An 18,077-nucleotide genomic window follows, 5' to 3' on the forward strand; every position below is an offset into this window, starting at 1 on the left:
GACTGTTTAGAAAAAGAGTCATTGTGTATTTTTTATTTCCATCCTGTTCCATCCTCATTTCTGGACGCATCACCACACCCAGAAACCTTCTATCAGTGGCTGTCAGCATCCTGGCAGGTCTGGGAGTTTTGCTGATCTCAATAAAGGAGGCATTTCCTCACCCCAGTAGTTGCATCATGGACAGCTAAGGGCCAGCAAGGCTACACATAGCTTCAGGGTCTTTTGGTGATAATGTTGTTCTCCTTCTACAGGAACATAAGTTCAGGCTTCCTTACATCTGATTCCACTCTAAGTTCTGTAGAAGTATTTGGTGTGCAGCATTCTTGTTTCAAATGCTCCATCTATCTTCTCCACCTAGTGCAAGACTTCACCCTGTGACTGGGAGGGCTGTAGGCTAGAGATACATTGCATTCTTACTTGCTTTACATTTCATTCCTGGAGTACTTTTATGATTCTTATTTTGTCTTCTTACAGTCCTCTGAGTAAAAATAACAGAAATGAATGCTAGAAAAGCTACTTAGTAAGAATTAACTACTTCTTCTGAATGTGCCCCCCTTGCTGAGCTGACTTCTTCCGTTTACTGTTTCAGTCCATGTCTGAAAAATACTTTCTGCACTGAGTAACTGCCCCAAAGGTTAAGAGGTTAAGTAGAGAGACACCTGTTTTCTTTTCTCCCTAACCATACTGTGCTTGGCTTATGAAGTACATTTCAAAGTCCTGTAAGGCTTATGCTGGCATTTTTGTGTGCCACCCCAGCTGAACCAGATGTGGGTATAGTTTAGATGAACAGAGCTACTTGACAGACAAATAAAGTGAGCTCATTTGGCTTGACAGGCACTATGCTGCTGTGCTTGAAACTGATCAATGAAAATGTCTTGCCATAGAGGGGATTCATTTGGCTCTTTGCTGAATGCTAAAGCTGCCAGCCCTAGTGGCAGAGTTTTCATGTTTTTGGGTTGGGACAGTGCTGCTGTCTAATTGATCTTCAGCTGTTTTGGTGCATTACCCAGAAGTCAAAAATGATCATGCTGCACATATATGCACATGTATATGCACATAAAAAGTCACCCTAGGTGTGCAAAATGATACATGATATTTGAGTGAGAGAGAAGGAAGAAATTGTTTTTGTTTTTCTTTCTTTTAGTATTTTAACTTCAGCACTGAAGTCTTAAATACAATGTTATTGTTGCACAAAAAAAAATATAACTAAGAACTGGTCATCTTTGGGCTGCTTCTAATGTTGATGCATATAATTACTACAACAGATTGAACTGACACCTAAGAGAAACAAAATTCAGCAAATGTCTTTTAAAGGCTAGTTTGACTTAGTTGAGGACTGTACACAAACAGGCATGCAGAAGCAGTTCTTGCTGATAGAATGCTCTTATGTATAATTTTTCTGTTATTCCTATCTAGTACAACTGTAAACATATTTTATTTCCCATTGATTTCAGAAAAGGCCTCATCCATCTTAAATTAAAAAAAATACAAGAAAAAAACAACAAAAAAAACCAAACTAATAAAATACATCGATTTTAAACAACACTAAAAAGCAAACAACAGCCATACTCATTTTTGCAAAGGCTTTGATTCACTTCCTTGATAACAAACACCAGTTTAGACAAATCAAGGCTGCATCTCTTCAAGTTTTTCCACATCTATCCAAAGTGTAAGCCATCAGAGCCTGTTTGTGTAGCTTCTCTGCTCATACCTTACCTATAGAAGGGTTGGGACTTAGACATGGAAGTACAGGGCTTCCTTTGCACTGTCTTAACTTCTGTGATTTTACTCTCTAGCTTTCTCTCTTTTCTCTGTCTCTTTCCTGATTTGGCTGCTTAGGGACAGACAGGTAATGGAGAAGAAATTGAAAGGGAAAATACAGGGAAAATGTAAATGAAAAGAAGTTATTATAACTGTTATAATGAAGTGCCTTTCATTTAAATATAAGAATGTAACGCTGAAATGAACTTGTGATCCTGAAATGCATTTTTAATGAGTTTCCTTTTTATTTTGCTGCTTCAGTGGCATATTTTAAAGACCCTTTGAAAAAAGCCACATTAAAAACCCCACCAAATGCCACAACATGCAAAATTGGATATTGGTTTATTCCAAAACTGCTGATCAGGAAGAGTGGCTCTTCAACACAAAATGTTGCAGTCACTTTATTTAAATGAGTTTGAATTTGCATTGTGATGTGCCATTCTGATTTAGAAAAAAAAAATTAGATTTTCAGATCAAATTGACCCAGCCAGTGAAGCATTAAGAAACTGGCAGGTTTAGTCTGAAAGCCTCATGTTATATCAAACCTGCAGCCGGTGGAAGTCACAGAGCAGCAGTGAGAAAACAACTTTCTCCCTGAAATCTTTCTCTTGTTACCGCGTAAGATATTTTTGTTCTCACATATTTTCTCCTTCTTCCCATAGGAGAACGGCCTTTCCAGTGCAATCAGTGTGGAGCCTCCTTCACCCAGAAGGGCAACCTCCTGCGCCACATAAAGCTGCACTCAGGTGAAAAGCCCTTCAAGTGTCACCTGTGTAACTATGCTTGCCGCCGCAGGGATGCCCTCACGGGACACCTGAGGACTCACTCAGGTAAGCGAAGGTTTGGGAATAACCAGGGCTGCTTATCACCATACCCACTGAGATCCTGAGAGCCACCAATCCTGAGAGCTCTTCTCTCCCTGAGTAGCCCCATCTTGGGGTTAACCGAGCTGTGAGCTGGCCACAGTGTGTTAGCAGCAAAGAAATGACTAAACACATGTCACACTCACGACCCTTCACAAGAAGAACTGGGTTTTTTCCCATAATTCTTGGCTGATTCAAAGTTTCTGTATTAGAGTTTCATCTTACGAGCCCCGTGTGAGTAATCCATTTCATAGAAGTAAGAACATGACTTAAGTTGATGAATGTTTTAGGGTTAGAGATAATATAAAGTTGAAACACAGTCTTATATTCATCTTCAGCCTGAGGAGTGAATACTGCCTACAGCATTTAGCAGGAGTTATTTGTTGCACATTGTTATTACAAGTACTTTGAAAGAGAGAGTGGGGACAAAGCAGAGAATGGGAGAAAGAAAGATAATCATCTTCCACAGAAGAGGATGCTCATGGAGTTTTTCAGCATCTGTCTCAACAGTTATATGGAGATATGAATAAATAGTTTTGAATAGCTGCACTTTCCCATTACCATGAACCTCTCATTGTTTGACAGAAGCCACAGTCACAGACCTTCTGTGAAGTAAAACAAATTTAGCACATTTGAAGTGCCTTTAAAAGCAGAGTGCCGTCTCATCTTGTTCCCCAAGCTAAGCTGCAAATGCAAATTGCTATTTGGTGGGAGACCTCCAATACACTTTGCTGGAATTGACACTGGTAATGTTACTTGTGAAAGTTGGTTTTGGGTTCTGAGTGGCAGAAGGGGAGCTCTCAAAGTGATATCTTTGTGCTCCAAAAAAATTAGGGAAATTCTTCTCTAGCACACGTATTGAATAATAACATCCTTAGATTTCCAAAATAATTTCTCTTTGTCCTGTTTTTTCCCAGCCTGATTCAGGAAGGCACATATTTTAAATAGCATTTTGCCTCCCTCTCCTTGTTGTTATCGATTTTCATGAACCCACAATTTGAAACATAGTTTTCATGTACACCTATATATGAAATCTCACCTAGACACTCTTGGTAAACCCTGAGGATTCTGTGGTTGAAGAGACAATGCCTAAATTATAGATAATGGTTAGTTCCTGCAATTGGCAAATTGGCACCAATACATTATAAAACAAGTTGGATGTCTGAATCTGATTTTCCCCTAAGAACCTGTAAATAAAATTCAGAAATTAAACTGTGTAACTATCTAAAATTGTGAAATCACATATGAAGTGACTGTCTTATCATGTTAAGACAGAAAATTCAAGTCCAGAAGTACACAGAAAAGTATTGTTGGCGAAAAATTCCTCGAACCAGTTTGATCTGGATAGATGTAATACAGAAAATAAATTGTCATGCCATTTATCTTGAATTTCCAGAAGCAGAAAACACACAAAATCCAAGATTGTCTTAAAAGAGTTGAGCTGGTTCTATTCACACCAGAACTGACCTCCAGCCAAACAAGTCCCTACCTATACCACCAGTTTGTCCACTGGCAGTCTCTGTGCGACTGGACGCTACAGAAACCGCTCCCAGACCTTAGAAGGTGTCTTAGTTCCTAACCTGTGTAGATACTGTTTTTAAAGATTTAATGTCACAGTCTTTATCTGATCTGAATAATCTAAAATCAGTTTGTAGCACCCATGGAATTGGCCTGTTAATGTAAAGATATACAATCAGTTTTCCATTAGTTGTTTTTCACTTAGATTTAACATAATCTTCCTTCACCACAGCATGGCTTTATTTTTGGGGTAGGCTTCTTATCTCTTGTCCTTACCATATGCTGTTGAATGCCTCATCTGAATCTCATAATGAATTGTGTTTTCTCCAGTTGGCAAACCCCATAAGTGTGGATACTGTGGTCGCAGTTACAAGCAGCGCAGCTCTTTGGAAGAACATAAAGAACGCTGCCATAACTACCTTCAAACCATGAATCTCTCAAGCAGCATCTATCCAGGTAATAAAAGTGTCTATTTGGGCAATACTGCTGTCCTGTCATAAATGCAGAGAAAGGAGTGCAAAAGAATCAGTAGTAACATTTGTGGCAACTTTTGCTTTGGAGAGTCACACACATCCCCCACATGTGTGATATTGAATCTGGATTTATTCTTTATTTGATAAATATTTGGCTGTTTTTTCACCTTTTTTTTAGCTCCAATGAAATGCCAAGGTACAATTCAAACATGTAGCAAAACACTTGCAAGGCCTGGAAAACAACAGTTTGTCATGTCGAGAAAATATGGCTACATCACCTCACCGCCTTATCTTGGAAGCCTATATTGCAATACATTTATGGATGTATTTTTAATAAAGACTTAATTCCAGTATTCTAGTTGATGCTGCAGAGTTTTCTGCACTGCACATCTCCTCCCCTTCCCAGCCATGGCTTAAAGGGCTTACTTGACCACTGGGACCAGCTCATCTAACAAGGATGAAATCTCTGGCTTTGATCTCACTCTGCCAAGCAAGAGAGCATGAAGCCAGAGATATTTAATTTAGGCAGTTTGACTTGAGACAGTTCAGAATGGCTAATAATTTGTTGGCAGCCTTCTTCCCAAGCTTCTCTTTGAAAGAAAACTCGGGGGAGGTAAGGACTTGTGTTGAGACTAGTGTAATGATGAAGGTAAAGTCCATTTCTTGGAGAATATAAAAAAACTGTACCCAGAAAGAGAGCAAGCAGATATTGGGGCTTGGATTATATTTTTTAACAAAGATCCAGAAGATCTGTGAGGGGTTCATCACAGTAATTAGCCATAAAAAGTCCTCTTGCTTGTGCAGTTTTAGATGGAGAAGATCCAGTTTCTATGGTGGAGTTTAAATCCAGCCAGTAAGTTCCATTTCCCGCATACCTTTTTAATCCTGTCAGTATATGTTATTTAATTTGTCAAATGACAAAAAAATGGAAAGTTCTCTCTGCCCTCTTTGCAATGATGCTTCATTTAATATTTTATATTTGTACAGAACCCTGAATATGTTTTTACATGCTATCAAATATTGTAAAGTATATGCACATAATGATAGCAGTGAATACAACTGAGATGCTTCTGCAGGCAGCATGTTAGAGCAGTTCCCCTTCTAATTTTATTGAGGGGCTGCAGAATATATGAATAGAAAACCTCAATGTAATAATACACAGTAAGGAGAAATACTTATTTCTCAAAGAGATGACAGGATTTAGAAGCAAATATCTGGTTTGGGATTTCAGTCTTCAGTGTCTAGCACGTGAATTTAAGTGCCTGCACACTGAATTTGAAAATCTGTGTGAATGAGTAGCTGAACTACTACAAAAGTCTTAGTAAGATGAAAGTGATGTCAGGAATCCTAAACTTTAATAAGAAATGAAACAGTTTTAGAGACTGACCCTTGTTTATATCAAATCCTGAAAGGAGAGCTTGCACCAGCTTACAACTAAATATCTAATAACTCCGTGGGATGAAAACTTGAGGAATTAGTTAATGCTTTAGAAGAATCACTTCTTCTTGTATATACATTTATATATGTATATTTTCTTGTATATTCTTCTTGTATTCTTCCATATTCCATATTTGACATTATAGGACTGCTTTTGCAAATTACAAAAAAAATTAAATTAACTAAAGAGTTTAAATCTCATATTCAGCCAAAGACTTCACTCTTAAAGAAATGTAGTCCTCAGTTAAAAAAATCAATTCTATACAGTTCTAAAAAAATGAAACTTTCCTGCATTTTTCCTAGTATTTTTCATGATGAAAATGTAGAAAAAACAGTTGAGAATGAGTGGATGCCCTGTGAATTTTACTGTATTCTATGATATAGCTAGAAAAGCAAGCAGCTATAATATCACTGTTTTTAAAGTATTTCAAAGTGTGATGTGGATCTGTTATTATGCAGATCCCTTTTTTCCCCCATTCTCTAAAAACAAAATTTAAAAAAATTGTATGAAAATATCTGCTAGTCCATCTGATTTGACATTCTGCCACAGCAAGATTGCCTTTTAGAATTTTTAAAATACTTTAGGCAGCACACATAGAAAAATTGTCAGTGGAAAGAACCTAAACTTATAGAAGTTTTCCATCAGATTGAAAATCTAAAAAATGTAATTGAGAAAGAACTTAAATAAGGGAAAGATAGAGTAAAAGGGAGTAAGAAGTGGAGCAAGAGATTGTACTTACATTTTTAACTTTTACATAAAATTGGAACCTGATGAATTTAATTGAAAAATTCTTATTTTAGAGGACTATAATATCACCGTCCATAGGAAGTTCTTCTCTTAGAGATATTACCTGTAGTTTTGCATTTGAGTTGAGTGGAAGTGTGCTGAAGTCTTACCAGGCTTAAATAAAACAGTAGGAAAAGTAGTTTATGAAGTTTTTAAAGGGTCAATTACAGTTCTTCAGTCACTGTGAATTTTTTGTTTGAAAAGATAACATGATTTTTTTTCACTTTACAGACTCCAGATTATAGAGAAATAGTTATTCATTTGATTGTAAATTTCAGAGGGTTTCAGTTACAAGTACTGGGGATTAGTACATGATTCAATTTGCCCTCTTTTTTAAGAAGTTTTAGAAGTTTGAAAGTTTACCTGTTAAATACATTACTCACCCTCTCTTGAACTGATTAGCAATGTTATTATAACCTAAACAGATATTTCTTGATAATTTCAACTTTTAACTAAATATTCAGTCTTTTGTGTCCCTGTTGAATGTCTGCCTTAAAAGATTCTCCGTAAGTCTCTTCCTGAGATGGTACCTGGAAGCCTTGGTCAGCACAAGATGCTGGTGTGTGCTTGTTCAATGATGGTTATGTACCATAAACACCCTTTAGTTTTCTGCACCTTCACGACTAAATTCTTCTAATCTCCTGCATTGGTCACAATCTTTAGTGGCATATGAGGCTGGAACATAATTCCGTGAAACTCCATATAACTGTCATTGGCACTGGCATTGTCACTGTCACTGCAGTATGTGCTTCTGCAGCAGGGACTCAAGAAACAGTTGTGTACTCCTCAGTTTGGTTGCAGGGTACTGTTGAACAGGAAACTTCACCTGTTCCTCACAGGTATCCATCAGAGCTGATTTCATTTATTTCAGGTCTAACAAAATTTTCACAATCATCCTTTTATATGGATGATAAGCTGTGGTATATTCTCAGAATATCATTGGATCACAACGATGTGTTCTCAGCTATTGAGAAACAGCCAGGTACCAGAGTAATGGGTCCTGTGAACCAGTTAATCCAGTGATAAAACAAATTCTCAGCAGGCACAGAAGGAAAAATATAGCAGAGCAACTTAATTGAAATAACTCAAAGAATCAAAGTGTAAAAATAATCTTTTGCATCTTCCTTTATTAGCAACCCAAAAGTTCAGGAAAAATGTCCATATCTTAGTAGCAGATAAAAGTAAAATTAACCCCTTTTTCTCCCCTGACAAACAAACCAAAAAGACCCCAAACCCCACAAACAGAAAGCCTACAGCAAAACAGTTGTGTTGTGATCTCAGTCCATTCGCCTTTCTCTTAGGTGCTGGAAGTCAGAAATACCTGTTTCACAGTCATTGTTTTGACAGTGCATTTTCATACATCCCTTTTGTTTCTGCAGGAAAGTACTGAAGTAAAATATACTGAAAATGAAATAGTCTCCTTTTCCTAAAGCCTCACATTAAGCTCCTAATTCTACAGAATCTCAGCAGCAGCAGGAGGTTGGGAAACAGGTTTGAGTATTAGAAATTAGTGTTCCACTGAAGGTGTGATTTTATCAATTAAAATTGTTAAAGTCTAAAATAGCATCAAGGAAGTACTGAAATATTTGCTATGGGATAAAAGGGGATGGAAACAAGGGTTGGTGTAGCTTGCAAATAGATCTTCCACTGTTGGAGTTGAGAAGTTTATCAATTTTTCCTGCTGAGGAAGCAATTATCATACACTGGGAGAGGTGCAGAAGGACATTGCAGGGGGTTTCAGTGGGAGAGTGGAAAGGTGAACTGCTTTGTGTCCAGGATAAAGTTAGGACCTCATTTATTCACAGAAATGCAAAGTGGCTGCAGAACAAAGGGTGGAGTGATTATGTGACATCCAGGCAGAAACCTTGCAGTTGCTATCTCATTTTTGTGTCCTAAATGAGGAAAACATGAGCATGTACATAGATTAACCAGCGTGAGGGAATTTGTTACCGAGAGTCAGAATTGTCCTGTGTCTCATATGCTGAGCTCCTTCATCCAGCTGCTTGGGAGCCAAAAGACATTGACTGACAAATGATAACCTAAGACAACAGTTCCATTAAAATGGAACCTGCCTAACCCTTCTGATGTCATTTGATTTCAGTCATAAAAGACGAAAGTAACCAGAATGAAATGGCTGAAGACCTGTGCAAGATAGGGTCAGAAAGAGCCCTCGTGCTGGATAGACTAGCAAGTAACGTCGCCAAACGTAAGAGCTCTATGCCTCAGAAATTTGTTGGTAAGAGTTAAACGTTTGCTGTCTCCTAAAAATAAAATAAAACAAAGCCCCCTAAAAAATCACAGCATTTTTACTTTTGCTTTGTAATTTTATTTGTTTTGCTAAATTAGCAAGATGTATCTCTATAGAAGCAGATACAGAGATGTGTTGGAGGGAAAAAATCAACTAAACATCTCCAGCATAAATTTCTGCATGTTTAATTTTTCACATTTGGAGATCAATTTTAAACCTATTTCCTGTGTTTCTAAAAGCTTACAGACCAGATCATTACAAAATCTGAACAGGTTCTTGAAGTTGCCTTAAGAACCTGAAGACAGGAATAGAAGTTTCCCATTGGGATAGCATTGATCACACTTCAGAGTGATTTTATTGAAATCTTGAATGACATTCGGATCTGGGCATATTGCTGTTTCCAAAAGCATTTGTGAATAGTTGAACGTAGGCTGGGTAATATTCTTCACCCTTTGATAAACTCTGTTTATTTTTACAGCCCAAATTGATATGTCTGAAAACAGCACCTAAATGAAATGTGAACTTAGTGTACATTCTATAAAAGATGCAAAAACTTCATGCCCATTTGCACATAGCAGTTCTTGTCTTAACAATGAAAAAATTGACATTAAGCCTATAAAAACGAAGGCTACACATATTGTTCTGTTTAGTAGGCCTGTGCTAAGTAGGGATTACAGCAGTTTTGTGAGATCCACATACAATATTTTGTCAGCTATTCAAGGTTATTCTTCAATAAATTAAAACATGGGAGATCAGAAGACAGCATTTACTCATATCTAGTTATGTTCTTTTTTAATTCTTTGTACGTTTAAAAAATATTATTCTATAGGAAACAAACAGATTAAAGTCTCTGAAACAAAATGCACATTAAGAAGGTCTTCAGTCAAAAGTCAAGGGAAAAAAATAATCGGTTTATGGGACAGAAAATGCAAATATACTTTCTTCAACAAGGACACAGGGGTGAAAGGAAAATTAGTATTTCCTAGACATAGAAAGGGGAGTTTCAGCTATGTCAGGAGGTGCAACAAAAGGTTTTAAAATAAATTCCAAGACTTTTTTTCAAGTCCAAATGCAACAATTCTAGGAGGATGTCAAGGATAAGAAATGCTTATGCTTAAAAAAGGGGCAAAAGTTGTAGTAGAGATAGATACCAAAAATATATCAACTATAATATATATGTAAGTCTAACCAGACTAGTTTAGACACTCTAGTAACTGTTTGCATTAGACCAGATACTAATTCTATGAAAGCTCCAGGAAGATTAAAAGTGCTTAAATTTAAAAGGTACTAGCAAATATACTGTAGGTAATGTATTCTTGGGTGTGGACTGGCTATTTAATTCTTTTTTTCTCTGTTCACCCTGAAAAACAATAAAGACAGCCAGTTTAACTATGAGTTTTAGGAGGGCAGACTTTCCTGTCAGTTTTTCAGGGTGCAGTGTAGGAAGACAACCTACTGACAGCAGATATTTATGGAAATTTGCTAGGCTTCAAAAGGAAAAATTTTTCTAACAAGAAAAAAAAATGCTCACAAATCGTTTCCTTTCCAATCATCATCTGCTGCTTCATACAATAGAAAATTCCTGATTAACACAAGGTTGGGCTGGCTGCTGAGGAGAGCTTTTGGGTTCTTCATTGCTCCTGTAAATTATCATGTCCCAATACCTGCGCTGAGTCTCAGGGAGAAGGAGAAAATGGCATCCTTCACATAAGGGAAGGAGTGTCTTCTGCTTCAGTAGTTTTTCTCAAGACTAAATTAATTACCTTTCAAAAATTAGCTTGTTCAACAAATCCAGCCAGTTACCTGTAACATTCTCTCTGTATTCCGAACTAGAATAGTTCCCAAACCCAAAAGAACTTGGCCATCCAAATCTGAGACTGAGAACTCCACAAAAATTTGATATATGGTTATAATGTTTAAAAGAACAGGCAGCCAAGAAAGGGATTAATAAACACTAAGAGAAAAGGTGCCCACATGCAGTGAGTGCATTTTTACTGTTAAAGTACCTGCTGCAGAATCCTGAGCAATGCAAACCTTGAAGTGCATCAAGCCATTAGCAGTTTAATTTACTTATGCTCTAATAACCACAGAAATGAGCTATTATTTTTAATGAGTGCAAGTATTACTGCATTGCCTAGATATAGAAATGGTGCCTGCCTTCCTTAACTTTGTGTGTGTTTCAGACACTATGCTTGGAAACAAATTTTTGTTATGAACTCTTAGCACAACTACCAACTAGTTATGCTACATAAAGCAAATACTACCCAAGAAACAGATATTAAAATCTTGCTTTCTGGATGCCCAAAATTTTGTTTATAATGAGGACCAGTCCCATTTTTCAGTGGTGTGCAGTGCCCATGGAATAGGAATGATTTTGGCTTCATTTTTTCCTCCTTGAATAAAGTGCAAATGTTCATGTTAGGAGAGTTTTCCTGTATTTAATTTGAGAGTCTTTTACAATGCCTATTTTGAATCTTAGGCAACTCTGCCTGAAAAGTATAGCATTATAGAGGATAAATCTGGAATAAAAATAAAATGAACCCCAAATTGGCAGAATGATTGGGAAAGAAAACAAGAGGAACTGGAAGCTTGTGTAGCATAGCAGCTAGAAGGTGTCTGTACCCTACATCCCCTATAGGAACTTATGCAATGCCCAGGGTATTTCTTTCTCTGCTTGCAGAGCGTGGAACTGGTATGAAACCATATCTTGTGGGAAATGTAGCCCACAGGACTTCCTACACTTTAGCCCCCACCATTGCAGAAGTGTTGTGCTAGAAGGTTTTTAGTCTCTTCACTGAATTTGAATGGTCAATCTGAGTAGAAACTGGGTGGAAAATTGTTGATAAATTAATGTGCAGATCTTCTGGTAAAATTTCCATGCTTCTGTTAGCATTTCTTTTGACAAATTAGGACTTTCCAAGACCTACCAGTAAATTTCATGTTCATCAGGAAATGGTGACAGCACTTCACAGAGATGTTTGTGGCTTTTAGTGTTTCCCAAGATCTGAAGAGCTAGAAAATCCATTCAGACTATCAACAATATGTTATTGGTAGACCATAGGAGCTTGTGAAAATCTTTTACCTCTTTACATTTGCATGAATTTATTAAGGGCCTGGTAATAACTGATGGTTTACACTGTTAGAGAAGACTGCTCAAGTTCATAAAATCAATATCTGTGCATTTAAATAGTTTTTCCCACTCCTAACTTTTTTCTTCTATATTTTGCTATCTGTACAGTAATTTGGGGGAAATTGTAGCAAACCTCAATGTTCAATACTGGGGTATCCAGCTAAATATACTATCAAGACATGCTATTAGTGCAGTCTGATTTAAAAAAAAATATAGATAGATTTACCCCTTACTTAAGGCATCCCATCAGAATTAAAGTTACCACTAACAAGTAATCTTGCTACAGCTAAGGCTTTCTACCTTGTAGGAAAAATATGCTCCAACTACAAATGTGCTTAAATTTTTACCATGATTCTTGGTTTCTCCTGTATACAACAACATTTTGACACAAAATATTTAGGGACATGGGTAGCTTCTGGTAATATGTCTAACATGGCTTATGGTAGGTGTGTGGGGATAGTGGCAATATGAAAAATAAAGTCTTTATTGATTTTTCTCCAAAATTACATATATATGATCACATTCCTGGTATGAGTTATTTCTAAGAAACTGAAGGTCTGAAACTAAACCATACAATTTCCAGTCTAAGACTGTAATACTTTAGGTAAAAATATTGATAATGTGCATCATGCTCTGAAGCATTGGGCCAAGCTTGCTGTGGCTGTGAGGGCACACCGGCTTCAGCAGCCACAAAGACAGTGAGTGCCTCTGCTCACTGTAGAGGCAGATGAGGGACTCCAGTAAGAAAGGAGAAAGATATGAGAAAGAACTAGATCTGTAGCTCCCAGGAGTCCCCGCATAATTATTTTCAGAATTTCTTTCATCCATTTGCTTCACCAAAACCCTCAAATTATTTTGAATGCTGAAAAAGACCACCAACCCACCACTTTTCTGAGCAGCTGTATTAGAAAACCCTGAATACCTTAGGTGGATTTCAGAGGTGGATTCGGTCAGCTGTCCTCTTCCCTGTTTTATTAATCCATGATGTTCTTTTCCTTAATCATGTAGAAATCAGCCCTCTAACTCCTCGCTGTTTTCCACTGCAGGTGACAAATGCTTGCCCGATCTTCCATACGATGCCAGCATCAACTACGAGAAGGAGAACGAGCTCATGCAGACACATGTGATCGACCAGGCCATCAACAACGCCATCAGTTACCTGGGGGCAGAGTCCCTGCGCCCCCTCGTCCAGACACCGCCAGGCGGCTCTGAGGGAGTGCCCGTCATCAGCCCCATGTATCAGCTCCACAAACCTCTTGGGGACAATCAGATTCGCTCCAACCTCCCTCAGGACAGCGCAGTGGAAAACTTGTTGCTGCTTTCCAAAGCCAAGTCTGTCTCCTCCGAACGAGATGTCTCTCCCAGCAACAGCTGCCAAGACTCAACAGACACAGAGAGCAATAATGAGGAGCGCAGTGGTTTGATCTACCTGACAAACCACATAGGTGCCCATGCAAGAAATGGCATCTCTATAAAAGAAGAAAACAGGCAATACGATGTCTTGAGAGCAGGCACTGACAATTCCCAGGATGCTTTCAAAGTGATCAGCAGCAATGGGGAGCAAGTAAGGGTTTACAAGTGTGAACACTGTCGGGTCCTTTTCTTGGATCACGTGATGTATACGATCCATATGGGCTGCCACGGGTTCCGCGATCCTTTTGAATGCAACATGTGTGGCTACCACAGCCAGGACAGGTACGAATTCTCTTCCCACATAACTCGAGGGGAGCACCGTTTCCACATGGGTTAAAACACTGGCACAGATCAAGCCTCAACAGCTGCGTTACTGGAGCTGCACGAGCCATGACAGCAACAAAGCAAAAGTCAGCTGGACAGTAAAAGTCACAAGAGAATCATAAGTTCAGCAGTGTTCTCCCACAAGAACAGGGATTTCATTTTGGTAGCATGCCTTGCAACTCAGTTTTCTAAAATGAGTTTTTTCTGAAAATGTTTGATCACCAAAAACCTTTAGTAATGTAAGTAGTTTTTGTAGTCACATAGTTAAAAGCCCTTCCCTGAACTGATGCTTCCTGCAAGCCCCCCTTGCCAGAACTCTTAACCACAAGCAGAGTGCTCCACACAATGAGGACACAACAGGCAGCAGCAGCCAGGCTTTCTCTCTTAGCGCGCTGAGCGCAGGGCTCTTCTACCAGATGTGTGATTTTTTTTCGATTTCCAGCATTATTTGACTACTTTGAGAAGATTGAACTCAACTAAATATGGATGGACCCATTTCAGATGACTTCATCAACAGCTGGGGTGGGATGGAAGCCCCTCAGCCAGAAGGTTCTGAGCTGCTTTGGTGGTAAGAAGAAGAACATTTCCACCTGCAAGGGTGCTACTGGTATTGATAGTGCCTTGTGTAGTGACACAACATGCCTTGTTTGTGTTCACTAGGCAGGCGAGCAGGAATGCAAAAGATAGAAGAAACACCCTTGTAATATACTCTGTGGAGGATGAATTGCATTTAATGTATAGAAAAAGGGTATTGTTGGCTCTTCTTTGAATAAATATTTTCTCTTCCTATCTAATAAACCCCCACTTTTTGTTAAGCAACCCCTCCTTACTCTTCATATAAAAGTTACAATGTATTTAATTTTTCTTTCTCTTTAAAGTTTTAGTTATTTAGAAGAGTATGATGTACAGTTGAGAAAGTAGATAGGTATTTGTGTGGGGAGTCTCCTTAAGCACATTTTTCATCTTTTTAAACTGTCTGGAAAATATCCAAATGTCCCTCTCTTAGATATAAAAAAATCCCATTTTGCTGGCACAGAAGATGTCCTCTTGTAAATTTTGTGGCTCTACTCGTAAGTGTTGCACTTGATTATTTTTAAAGCACTGAGATGAATTAAACCAGCCAGTCAAAATTTGCAGCCGTCTTCTTTTTTCCTGGCATTTGCCATATAATGAGGGACCAAGACCCACAAAGTTGTGGTGACCCTTTACTTTCTATCCAACCAGTCATTTCACTAAGCCCTTTGAGTTACTTTTACTTCAGTGGAACCAATCTTAAGATATTAAAAATATTGGGATTTGCAGAATGGAGACCAGAGGCTGCAGCATTTTGCAGAATGCAGAAAAGTCCACCAAAATCTTTCTCCATGGTGGGTTCTGCTGCAGGTACTGTAGCTTCAGTTAGAATCGAAACTTCTATGACAAATAGATTTTAACTCCATACACATCTGATAAAAAACCTTTTTTTAAAAGCTTCAACTTAGCTTCCTCTTCCAAATAGTTCGTTTCTCTCCCTGAACACCCCCATGCTTTAAGACTGGGCAAAAATAATTTTTTTGCAGCTGCATAAAAATCTGTCACTGGTGCTGCAATATTTTCTGGGAAACATTCATTAAAAACCCCATCTTATTAACTTAACGTTGAAAATACTTCCACTCTGCATAAGGAATGAATATTTTACAGTAAACACCATCAAATACCCAACAAGACTAGCAGTCTTGTCATACATTTACAGATTTTCCATTCACAAGTGCATGCAAACACACGTGTTTACTATAAAACAGATTTGATGGGACCATGAACTGCTTGTACCTGGGCCACTGTGGCCTGATACTACATTTGCAGCTATATTTGATAAACATTTCCTATATACACATACCATTACAGGCATGCTGAGTTCCTTCTTCTGCTTTCACTTTGGCAGGTGTAGGTCAGGAGCAACAACAGTGGACCTGAGGAAGGACACTGATAAAAACATGAATCACAAATGTGTGCTTACATAACCTCCAGCTTTGGCTGTTCATGCAGCTGTGAGGCCCTTGCTTCACTGGACACATGGGCACGGTGGTGTTTTTACACTGAACAGCAGGAGAGGCTGACAATGTGGTGGTGGCTTTGTCACCAGAGTGAATGCTGTGTAGGAATGCCCACAGACCAGTGCATACATCCTCAGCAGGGAAAACACATTACTAGTACATGTTATCCCACCAAAATGAGCAGTGTGAACTACAGGCCCAAAGGTGATCATCTCTATTCCCACATTAGAACTCAGTTGCCTTAAGTTGCCTCAGATTTTATTGATGCCCTCTACTCCTGCATTATAACTCAGCTGGGAGGTTATTGCTTGTTACCTTCCAGCCCAAGAGGCTGCACGAGGGCTGGCACCAGGAATCCCTGGCCCAGCCATGGTCTTGTCATCAATCCCTGCTACACATTCAGCTCCAATTCACCTGGCAGTAAGGTGTTACCAAATATTTTGCATAGGAATGATCTGAAGAGGACTTTCCAGAGGTTAACTTACATGGATGAGTTTCCTTTAATTTTAACCTTTCTTTAAGTACAGATGGAATGGGTTCATTTTTCATAGCTGGCAGGGTTACATTCAGCTGTTCCCTCTCCAATTTTGACTGATGCCAAATGAGAGGGTACAAAGTAATTTCTGAGCCCTGCTGCAATGTCCTGTGTGAGATCAAACATTAGCTGTACAGAAGTGTTCTGCTTTTATTGCTCTTAGACCTCTTTCCTGTTCTTCTTAGGTTTAGGTCACTATATACCCCATGCCATATTTTTTTCCACCCTTCATTTTAAGACTTCCCCAGGTATAGAGGGGAGTGGGACAGCAGCTCACTCAGGTGGTTTTTTTTCTTTGCTTTTACCAAAAACCAGCACAAATAAATCCACGTGCATGAACCGTGCAAACAAGCACAGCTCCAGCAGAGTTCGAGTGTGCCTCAAACACAGCTTGGAGAGGTGATTTCTGATTCCTGGGTAGGTTTGCTACCTTCACCACATCTCTGTGCACACACACATCTCAGTCCCTGTGTCTCTTCTCCTGTCCACATGCACATGCCCTCTCTGTGGCTTTGTGTATCATTAATATTTTATATACATTTGTACATGTATATATATCTAAAATGGTTGGTATGACATGATGATGCACTGTCACTCACAGTGGGTTTGTTTCCTGACTCTGGAGTTTTCTTATTTATACTATAACAGAATATGTTGATGTTGTATAATAAACAGTACAGTAGTATAAGTAAGCATATTAAGACACAGTGTATCAGGGCATAGTCTAAAGGCAGAGCAAATGGCATTCTCTGTTCACTAAAGGGCTTTTTTAGTTTTGCTTTTTTCCAGTGTTTTTCTCTTTTGCACAAAATCATCTTCAGTTTGTTTAGGAACAAGTGGTTCAGTAATTTTATTTATGAACATATGCAAGGATGGCATGAAAATAGGATGTTGTGTCTGTGTACATTGAAACAAACTGTGCCCTCAGAAAAGTTTAGTGAATTCTTCTTTTTTGCTCTTTTTTTGCTATAGTGCAATACCCTGATATGGCTTAGTTGACCTTTAAAAGGAGTAAATATGTGAGTGGTTTTAAGTTTATATCTGTTTTAAAAAAGTAAAGAATATTGCGTCCCATTCTTCCCCAGGCACTGCCTTTTCTCATGGAAAAAGTTGTATTTACACCTGTTTTTTTTTTTTTTTTTTGCTGTGGTTTTATATTGTAACTTCATTTTCTTTGAGAATATTGTATTTAAAAAAAAGCAATTTCATAAAAATTGGTAATATTATTAAATTATGTCTGCAAACTGAGATGTATCTTTTGAGACAAGAGAACAAGATAAAAACCCCCAGCCCCAGAATATTTTTGTCACTCTCCTCATGGGTGAAGGAGGAACTGGGCACAGCTGGAGGCTCTGTGTCTGTGGGTGTTGACTGTGTGGGAGGGGACACAGAGCAAGGTGAGGTGCAGATAGACAGAGCCCCATGGGGATTCCATCATGCTGTCCCTGCACCATGGAAAGTCCATCCATGTTTTCCCTGCACCATCCGTGAGTCCATCCATGCTGACCTTGCAATCCAAACTCTGTGGCCAAAAAAGCCAGGCTGTGTCACCACC

The 18,077-nt window shown here is 38.5% G+C and overlaps 1 protein-coding gene across 5 annotated transcripts in view; it reads left to right on the forward strand.

The window, feature by feature from the left end:
• Window positions 1-17,770, forward strand: part of IKZF1 (IKAROS family zinc finger 1) — a 69,044-nt gene extending 51,274 nt beyond the window's left edge. For all 5 annotated transcript variants that reach the window (XM_071454765.1, XM_071454756.1, XM_071454746.1 and 2 more), the window contains 4 exons: window positions 2,424-2,591; window positions 4,473-4,598; window positions 8,941-9,075; window positions 13,264-17,770. In XM_071454765.1, the coding sequence (XP_071310866.1) occupies window positions 2,424-2,591; window positions 4,473-4,598; window positions 8,941-9,075; window positions 13,264-13,967 (1,133 nt within the window). In that variant the 3' untranslated portion in view covers window positions 13,968-17,770. The remainder of the gene's footprint in view (window positions 1-2,423; window positions 2,592-4,472; window positions 4,599-8,940; window positions 9,076-13,263) is intronic.
• Window positions 17,771-18,077: the final 307 nt, after the last annotated feature.

Source organism: Agelaius tricolor, unplaced genomic scaffold (assembly GCF_023055355.1).
Source record: "Agelaius tricolor isolate 1412-34295 unplaced genomic scaffold, bAgeTri1.0.p SCAF_2, whole genome shotgun sequence".
Classification (NCBI taxonomy): Eukaryota; Metazoa; Chordata; class Aves; order Passeriformes; family Icteridae; genus Agelaius; species Agelaius tricolor.